The sequence below is a fragment of the Prunus avium genome, chromosome 4 (assembly GCF_965620075.1).
Source record: "Prunus avium chromosome 4, drPruAviu1.hap1.1, whole genome shotgun sequence".
Classification (NCBI taxonomy): domain Eukaryota; kingdom Viridiplantae; phylum Streptophyta; class Magnoliopsida; order Rosales; family Rosaceae; genus Prunus; species Prunus avium.
Genome location: NC_142287.1, coordinates 14,042,597 through 14,052,585, shown reverse-complemented (window position 1 = coordinate 14,052,585; position 9,989 = coordinate 14,042,597). Strand labels below are relative to the sequence as shown.

General features: G+C 37.8%; 1 protein-coding gene across 2 annotated transcripts; it reads right to left on the bottom strand.

Moving 5' to 3' along the window:
- Window positions 1-696: 696 nt before the first annotated feature.
- LOC110756372 (small ribosomal subunit protein uS15) lies at window positions 697-3,464 on the bottom strand. 2 transcript variants are annotated; one of them, XM_021957790.2, is made up of 6 exons: window positions 3,308-3,464; window positions 2,971-3,047; window positions 2,774-2,846; window positions 1,787-1,925; window positions 1,504-1,690; window positions 697-934 (listed from the first exon to the last, which is right to left on the bottom strand). In XM_021957790.2, exons 2-6 carry the CDS (start codon window positions 2,991-2,993, stop codon window positions 901-903), a joined length of 456 nt encoding a protein of 151 aa, XP_021813482.1. In that variant the 5' UTR covers window positions 2,994-3,047; window positions 3,308-3,464; the 3' UTR covers window positions 697-900. The 2 variants fall into 2 exon arrangements, with proteins under 2 accessions (XP_021813482.1, XP_021813483.1); XM_021957791.2 differs by having other exon boundaries at window positions 2,971-3,034; window positions 3,308-3,437.
- Between the last annotated feature and the right edge of the window lie 6,525 nt (window positions 3,465-9,989).

Here is a 9,989-nt window from a genome sequence, read left to right as displayed (position 1 = left end):
TTTAAATTAAAGCCCACGAAATGCAAGCCTTGTTGAAAGCCCATGAATCTGGTTTCCACACTCCTTTTTTTTTTTTCGCCTTGGCCCAAAACAACAGTGCAACATACATAGTTTGGCTAAGGTATTCTGTCGAACACCTAGAATGCACTGTCACCAGGTTGAGCAGAGGGGCAATTTGAAGCGCTTACACTGATTTTTCCAGTGAGTGGAGATGCAACTGGACCTCCTTACGCCTAAATAGGTCTGCCACTGCCCCCAACCTTCCACTTGAGATTGAAGGGTGCATGGCAAGGTGAGGGAGGAAGGAGCTCAAAGAAGTCGTTGGATACTTAAGTTTTTTTCATAGAAAAATTCTCGTCAAATATATTGATGTAACAGAAAATAAAAATTAAAAGTATAAGTAATAATCACGCTTATGCCTCAAAGTTCAAGTGGTATTATTTCCCTTAATTTTTTATTATTGGCAATTTGATTATCGTGTTCAAACTTGTCACCTAATTCATGGTCATGCAATCCTTTTCTTCACGATTCAAAAGATACAAAAAAAAATCAATTCTTTGTACTTTTGAAAATGTAAAATCATTGTCTTCCCGTTCAATGACTCTCCAAGTTCATTCCAAATCATTTTCATGATTACAAATGATCAACCTGATGCAACGACATTAAAATGATCCAATTGAAAAATAAAAGATAATCTGCCAAAACAAAAGTTTTGAACTCTTAAATATCCGCAACAAAAAACAACTACCAAGGAGTTCCACAACCAAGATTTTCATAAAATTCCCAACTTGAAGCAAACAAGTAACAAACTAAAAACTAGTCCTGATTTTTTAATGTGGCCACACCCGAAATTGGTGCTGATCATATCCGACCTAAGCCTTGGTGCCAATCATATCCGACCTAAGCCACAAGGGTGCTGGCGGTGGTAGATTCACTGCAAAAAGCGATCAAATCATATAAGCAATTAGCGAACAACTATTGACACAAAATATGATATAATTTGAAATGATCAAACAGCTGAAGCAATGCTCATTGCGCAAATTTGTATAACCAGTCATGAAAAGAAGATAATTTAACGGAGAACCACTCCAGTCTCATTGTCACAGATGCCACCCTATAACTAGCATGTTTATGGAATTGGGGGAAAACCAAACACTAATATTTGACATATCTCACATAGATTTCATCTCCGAGGGAAAAACACTCTACAAATGTATAAGTTTCTTGAGGGCAGCATATAAAACTATTAGCTTCCCGCATATAATGAGTTCTTCAGATTGTGTATGTTTCGCGAAAGGAAAATTTATACACAGTAAGCAGAAGAATCCTAAATTGTTTACGGAGATAAGGCAACATCTATTTTCCATATAGGATATTAACACACTCTACCTAGTGTTAGAGCAGAATTCCATTAGGTGTCTTCAAGTGAGGCTAATGCAACCCCTACGACAGTCACATGAATAAAACAAAATGATTCCAAAACGAAAAAAACAAGATACTTACTATTTCCACACTGGTGGAAGCTTCTTTGTCTTCTTGTAGTAACGAGCAAGACGATGGATTCTGCTCTCAACCAGAATCAGTCTAAATTTAGAATCCTTGTCCTTCCTGTTCCTTTCCAAATGCTTCCTAATTGAGACAGCTTTCTTGATGAGGTGGTACAGATCCTCAGGTATTTCAGGAGCAAGACCTAACCCAGCAAAGAAAAAAGGAGAACGAAACCATTTACTCATTTGTGTACAAATATAAAAACAAAACATGGAATAGAAATCAGGAGAAGACGCACCATGTGCCTTCAGTATACGTAATATCTTGCTTCCGGTAACACTCTTCACCTGAGCAATCCCATGAGAATCACGCAGAATGACACCAATTTGAGAGGGTGTTAGTCCCTTCTTGGCAAACTTGCAAATGTTCTCCTCAACCTTAAACATAAAAATCAACTTGGTAAGTATAATACACAAAATGGAATTTAGTGTTTAGTTCCTTTGCATTGGGAATCAATTATCTTGGAAATATCAGTAGTTAACAGACAACCAAATATACTCTCATTCATTCAATAGAGAGGAATGGGTTTGCAGCATTTTCCATTTTCAAAAAGGTACGTGGCCATTAATTTTAGATATAAAGGCATAACAATTGATTATATGAACATGGAACGCAGAAAACAAACTAAGTTTTGATTATTCTAAAATGCCAAAACCACTCAAATAGAACCAAACAAAAGAAAAGGTCATTATGCTAGGTTTTCAATGTTAGAATTACAGAGATGCCAACTACAATCACAACATTAACAGACTTGTAAGTACGAAAATTCATGCTAATTAGAACATCACTACTATGTGTAGAACCAGCCTCAAGGTTTCATTTGGTGCAAACAGCAAGGAAAGATGTGCCCAAATTACATTAAAAGAATCTGCTACTTCATAGAAAAGATACCCTCTAATTCCAAAAGAAAAGGAGAGAATACAATCAAATACCATCAGGACCTTTTTTTATTCTCTCACTGTTTAATCAATCCATTCAATGAAGATGAAAGACAGACAGAGAGAATTGAACAAATAAGGTTCTGTTTGGTTGCTAATTGACTAAAGAAGACCCAAAAAACGTAAAACAATCCTGATACCAATTGGGTAAGAACAGCTTCCTCTTTTTTGTTCTTTTTCCCAAAAGTGGGGAATGACATTGAGCAAAATATTCAAAACTTACTTCAATTTCACATTAACCAAACAAATCACAACAAACCCAACTAGTTAGAGTTAAGGTTTCTCACATCCTGAGTTGAGATCTTTAACCAGCTCGGAGGGGTCCTCTTGTATGGAAGAGCCGAAGCCGATATACCCTTACTGCAAAAACAGCACAAAATACAACCCCAAAAAGTGGGTCAAGCTCAAACATATCAACAGAAGGCGAGAAGGCTTCACGGAGCTTATTTACAGAGCTTGTTCAGATAACAAGAAAATAACTAACCCTCTGCTGTGCATACGCCCCATGGTGCCGTTCTGGTCACTCTAGTTTTGCCTCCCTCTGCTACCTGCCGAGAAACCCTAAAATAAATAGAGAGGTGGCTAACGAAATTCAGTAACTTAAACTGTCAAATTCTTAAGTATGAACATTACAAATCTGTAATTTTGAATTCCCACACAACAGCAACTGAAATTCTGAACTAAACCCAAAAGGAAATTAAAACCCAAAACAAAAACCAAAAGAAAAAAAAACAAAAAATGCAAATTATCACCCAAAATTTATATATCTGTGGAATCCATTGGAACCCAACAAGAAGAAAATGAGGGGAGATAGAACATACCGAGAGTGGAGAAGGGTGGTGGGTTCTGTTAGAACAAGGAAGACAATAGAAGACGGCCAACAAGAAAAGAGGGTTACGCGGCGGCAATATGCTGATATAGAGAGAAGAAAAGAGTTAGGGTTTACAGAGGTGACGAGTATTATATCGCGTGTGTGCAGGTGTATCCTAATATAAAGTTCCAACCACTCAAATTTTCTCACCACACATCATTTTATTTTCTTTTTTCTTTTTTGGGTAAATAAAGTGACACCATTTTGTTAGGAACATCTCCAAGGGATATGTCCTATGTTGCACGGATACAAATACGTCGATATGATACGATTTGCCGATATGGCAAAATTCCAAAAACTAAGATATAGATATGGCATAAATAGGGCGATTAAAATAAGGGAGATTCACTATTATACCCAATATAGGAGCCCAAATTATTAAAAAAAACCCTATATAAAATGGACTTTAGAAACACACTCAAAGCCCATTTACAACATAACAAAAAGACTTTTAACTTTTTTAAAATTACAAAACTGCCATTGATTTTTTAAAACAAACCCAACCCAAAAACCTCATAAAAAAATGCCAAAACACTCAATAGGGCATCAAAGTAATTTAATAATCAAAATTAAATTCAATACGGCCAATTGCCATTTTTGGGGTTTTTGTTTGTTTGTTTATAGAAATTAAATTGTAACATACCACATTGACCAACGGAGATGGGGTGATGTGCCTTATATGTACATACCCACCTTCATCTAGCACGAGGCCTTTTGGGAGCTTACTAGCTTCGGCGTCATGGGAACTCCGAAGTTAAGCGAGTTGGAGCTAGAGCAATCCTAAGATGGGTGACCCACTGGGAAGTTACTCATGAGTTCCTAGAAACAAAAACCATGAGGGCAAGAGGGAGCCCAAAGCGAACAATATCATGCTACGACGGAGCGATCCGGGATGTGACAATTTGGTATTAGAGCCCTCTGCCGTGTGGTACGAGTGTGCCGACGAAGACGTCGGGCCCCTAAGGGGGGTGGATTGTAACATCCCATATCGACCAACAGAGAGGGGGTGATGTACCTTATATGTACATGCCCACCTATATCTAGCACGAGGCCTTTCGGGAGCTTATGGCTTAGAAGTCATGAGAACTTCGAAATTAAGCGAGTTGGGGCTAGAGCAATCCCAGAATGGGTGACCCATTGGGAAGTTGCTCGTGAGTTCCTAGAAACAAAAACCATAACGGCAAGAGGGGGCCCAAAGCGGACAATATCATGCTACGACGGAGCAATCCGGGATGTGACAATTTGGTATTAGAGCCACTCTACCGTGTAGTACGAGTGTGCCGACGAAGACGTCGGGCCCTAAGGGGGGTGGATTGTAACATCTCATATCGACCAACAGATGGGGTGATGTGCTTTATATGTACATGCCCACCTATATCTAGCACGAGGCCTTTTGGGAGCTTACTGGCTTCGGAGTCATGAGAACTTCGAAATTAAGCGAGTTGGGGCTAGAGCAATCCCATAATGGGTGACCCATTGGGAAGTTACTCGTGAGTTCCCATAAACAAAAACTGTGAGGGCAGAGAGAGAGACCCAAAACGGACAATATCGTGCTACGGCGGAGCGATCCGGGATATGACAACTAATATGAGAACTTTGATTGATTTGCAAAAACATTGAAATATGACAGATGATAAAGATATACACGTACAATATAAAAAGTGGAAGAACTACGTGTGGCTTGATCCCTGGTTAGGGGTACGTAGGCAACCTAGCAGCCACGAGACCAAGTGATTGAAAAGTTGTTCAGTTAAGTTATTTTGAAATCTATGAATGTATTTGTGTTGTATCTTTGAATTTGCTTCTGTTGGCAGAACGTTTTATTTGTTTACTAGAGGCCTGAGGTCGTTTAATTGTAGTTGGTTTGTCTGGATGATAATTGAATGCTTACTGGCAATTGGGACATATATATATGCTTATTTGACAGGTAAAATTTTTGGAAAATGATCAATTTACAGGGGAGACTCTGTCGAATTTTCGGCAGAAGTCAACTTGAAATAAGCTTGGATTTTAGTTAGAAGGGCATTTTGGTCAAGAGTGCCGACATCTGCCAGGTGTCGGACACACACAGGGTTCGGCTTAGAATCCAAAGTGGAATTTGGGTGGGTCCTGTCATAAATGGTGTAGGGTTTATTTATAGTTTTAGTACTAAGAATGGGTATATAACTAAATATCTCTTAAAATAATATATATTTAAAAAATTATATAAATAGAAAAAATTAATATTGCATCCATCATAAGTTCAAAACATAAAACTAAACACAAAATACAAGTCTTCATAAACAAAACACAAAATACAAGTCTTCATAAGATTGTTCAAATCATAAAAATATATATATTTTTTAAAACACAAAAACAAATTAAAACATTGAGAAGCCACTTCCCAAATCTCTAACTTCATTCATCATATTCATCATGAGTAAATATGATAGCTTCTAATTCCTTCTTCCTATTTCTTCTTCTTTTTTGGTTATTCTCTCCCAAATGAAATGAAAATCTAGCTTCTATCAAGAAGAAGAGGTTGGGTCTTTACATATAGAGTTTTTAAAATTAACATTATCAGAAGAAAATAGGAGAATTGGCATATCCATACGAGTATCGACATATTTGATACGAGTATCAGATACGAGAATACCCCTTCAATTAGGAGTATCGATGCAACATAGGATTTGCCAAATACAAAATGTCAAATTTAAATTTGATAGCTTATGTGGCAATTTGATATACTATCAAGGTCCTCACTCCACTCGATATGTTAAACTTTTATTCCATTCGGCCAATAAGAATGGAGAATAGGCTTTTTTTTAAATGGAAAAGGGCCAAACTATAACGAACATTTAATGCAAAAAGATCTGGGAGTACTAAAATAATAATAAAACTAATTTGGCGCCTGCTTTTCTCAATGTCATTTTTGACGTCCAAAGTCCTAGCCTTTATTCCACGTTAGTTTTGGCATTTTGGTTGGAGTGATGGTTGGAGCTATTTCTTACCGTCAGATGCCTATGTGGCAATTTAAACTAGGGGTGGTTGCGGTTCGGTAACCGCGAATTTTCGCCCAAACCGCAAACCGACCGACTATTTGCGGTATGGTAATTTTTGAAACCGCAAAAAGCGGTCGGTTACCGTGAATTAACGGTGTAAAACCGCAAGTTCTTTTTGTGTCATAAAAATCCAACTTCTCAAGCATATATAAATTCACAATCTCCTCAACTTCTCAAGCATTCACAACCTAAAGAAAATTAAATTTCAATTCCAAGCATTCCAATTAAAGTTAAACTTCTCAAGCATTCCAATTCCAAATTCTTTAAAGTTACAAACCAAAAGGAAAATGCAATGCAAAATGAATTAAAGTTACAACCCAAAAGAAAATCCAATTCAAAGTTAATTAAAGTTACAAACTAAAAGGAAAATGCAATGCACCAATGTTACAAACTAAAGTTACAAACTCAAGTGTTGGTGGTGGTGAGTGGATTTGAAGAACCCCGTTGTGTTGTTTGAGAATCAGAGAGTTGAGAGAGTGAGATCGCATAAGGAGAGAAGAGAGGCTTAGGTCTGATCGCATCTAACGGCTACGATTAATGGGTGTGAATAGAAAATATTGTATGAAATATGTTGTATGAAATATATTTTACATATAATATAATATAGACAATATTATTTAAAATATATTCGCGGTTTGCGGTAATCGCAAGTTTTGAAAATCAAATACCGCAACCGCAACCGCAAATGCGGTTCGGTTCTAAATTCCGCAAATGCGATTCGGTTTACCGCGATTGCGGTTTCATTGCGGTAAATTATCGGTTGGTTTTTGCAGTTTTTCGGTATAAAATGCCACCCCTAATTTAAACATATCGGTTGGAGATGCTCTTAAAAGTTGACTTTTTGTTCGAGAAGGAATCTGGGGATTTCAGTTGTAACGTTGTGTAAAGCACATTGAGATGAGTCCGTAGACACATAGTGGGCTCAAATCAGAGTTGTAATGAAGAAGTTACGATCAAAAGAAGTCTAGTGGCACAATTGTAATTTTTTCAAAATCAGTTTTTAAAAACCCAGCCAGCTTTTCCAAATTTAGCCTCTCCCCTTCCAGTTTTCAGAACAGATTTTCAGACGGAGATATCTCCACTGTCTGGCCACCAAATATGGTCCCACAACTTGAAAACTCTTCTTCTCTCTCTCTCTCCTCTTTCCATACATACCCATATCTAGCCATGATTCCAAGCTATTAAACCAGAAAATCGATTGAAAACAAAGCCAAAATTGAGCCCATTTCGGGTTGTTCCTAAATAGTGATTTTCGAGGGTTTTTCTAGCCAACTCCAGCCACCACCTGCCACCAAATTACTCCCAAAATACTCCCCTACCTTCCGTTTGTGTTTTCCCTCGAAGACCCGACTTGATTTCATCCCAAAATCGTTGAATCCAAACTTAGAATTTCTAGGTTTTTCAAGAGACAGAAACGTTCGTTCGAGGGCTTTAATGGTGGAATTGATCTTCGAGCCAAGGTATAAAGTTACTCCCCTTGATGTGCTTGATCTGTAGATCTGAATATTGGCCGGCGGTTTGGAGTTTTTTGATCGCCGAAAAATTACTCTACACACCCGCCGACGGTGGCGGTGATTTGGCGGGGTGTCAAGGTTGGGTTTTTGTCCTAAAATGTTCCCCATGTCGTCCCGAGCACGACGGTATGCTTGGATTTCAATTTGGTTATAGTTTGATTGTCTATCGGATATCGCATATTAGGCGTTATCCGGGTTCGATATGTTCGGACCATTGGATCGACTTCATTTTCAAATATGTTAATCTAGACACATCTAGGATCGTGTAGAAATTCATGGATAGAGAATCGGAGTCCCGGATACTCTAATTCAATAATTCAAAGTTTAGATAAACGATAACCGTTCGATCGTGCGATCGTGAGTGATCCGACTGTTCGATTCGGACCAAACTTGCAGGGCATGTTTAGTAAATGGTGTTGAACCTATAGGAACTCTCGGATTGGTAATTGGAGGTCGTGGACCCCACGGGGTACTGGGTTGGCCATTATGGGAAATTAATCGCTTATTGAACCTCGAGTCTTTTTAGACCATTCCACTTGTTAGAAATGTTGGAGTTGGGCCCAGTTACTTTATTAAATTTTGTACACGCACTTTTGAGGCCGGGGGTTAGGGTTTTGATTAATTGATTGTGGTTGGGCCATTTTATTAATTAAATATTTTAATTGCTTAAATAGGTACTCGGGCTTCGTTGAACCCGCAGGAAGGACCCTTGAAGGGTCAGGCTAGCTCGGACGCTCAGTGAGTGGACTTTTGTTTTATAAATGAATTTTATGCAATTAAAGTTTTATTAATATTCTTGAATGAATTATTTATGATTTTGCTTTCCAAGCAAATAGTTGGAATTCAAATATTTTTTAAATGTGAATGGCTTGGAAAGTAGGAAAGGAAATAATAACAGGATATAAGGATTTAATGAGGAATAGAATTATAATTTTCCAAGAAAGGTTTTTAAACCACCATAGGTACCCAAAATGTTGCCTTCGAATAATATGTTTCCTTCGGATAATTTGTTGCCTTCGGTTATAATAATGTCCACGGGCATCCTAGTTGCCTTCGGTTGAGTTAGCGCGCGTTTGACAGTTGCCCCACAAGTCTTAGGGATATTCAGACCGTGAGGAGCGAGGAATGTGGCTCAGGTTGACCAAGTGTTCCCTAAGTCTTGAGAGGAATGCGGCTCGGGTTAACTTTGAGTCACCGAGGCCAGTGAGGATGTGTCACATTACGTGACACAAGGAATTGACGGCTTAATGTGGGAAATGAATATAAAGATCATGGAATTGGCGGATATATGATGGGTGCACCTTGGTGGAAAAGAATTATTTCTTTACAATGCTTTCAAAAGGTTTTGATGATTCGATTGAATGCGTGATTAGTAATATGTATATAAATATGCATGTCCTAAATTCTTGTACGAATATAGAAAATGAATATAATCGAATTTTCTAAATGTTTTAACAGTAGGGTTAGTATGTTAATATTCTAATTTTACAAAACTTTATTTTGTCCACTCACACTTTAAAATGTTTTGCTCCCCCAGGCAGTAGACGTGTACCAGAGCACCACCACCGGGTGATCATCATCACTTTTCATCATTTTTCCACTATGTAGGATATTCTCAAGTTTTCGTGCTTTTTTTGTAATTAATAGCCCTAGGATTTCTGTAATGCCTGAGACCATTAAGTTATGTTGTTGGATTGCTTGAATTCAAACTTGGTGCGTGCTGAATGGTTATGGTTATAAATTACTTTTCGTACAAGTGTAAATTTTTGGGAAACGAGTATTTATAGAGGAGACTTTGCCAAATTTTCGGCAAAAGTCAAACTTGAAGTTAACTTTGGATGTTGTTAGAAGGGCAATTTGGTCAAGTATGCTCGGCACCCACTAGGTGTCGAACACGCACAGGGTTTGGCTCAGATTCCAATGTGGAATTTGGGTTGAGTCCTGTCAATTTCATTTTCATTTTTTTGAAACTGAAAACTAAAAACATGTTTGGTAACAGATTTCTTTTTCAGTTTTCAAAAAAGTGAAATCTAGTTTTCAAATCACCCTTATAGTTTAAAGCAACTTGAAAATAGTT

Bases quoted from the DNA above. Each gene is read 5' to 3' on its own strand.
- LOC110756372 (XM_021957790.2), bottom strand. From the start codon at position 2,993: ATGGGGCGTATGCACAGCAGAGG. The intron at 1,691-1,786 runs GTGCGTCTTCTC...TTGCTGGGTTAG, and splicing joins ACGTATACTGAAGGCACATG to GTCTTGCTCCTGAAATACCT. The intron at 935-1,503 runs GTAAGTATCTTG...CGCTTTTTGCAG, and splicing joins CTTCCACCAGTGTGGAAATA to TGAATCTACCACCGCCAGCA.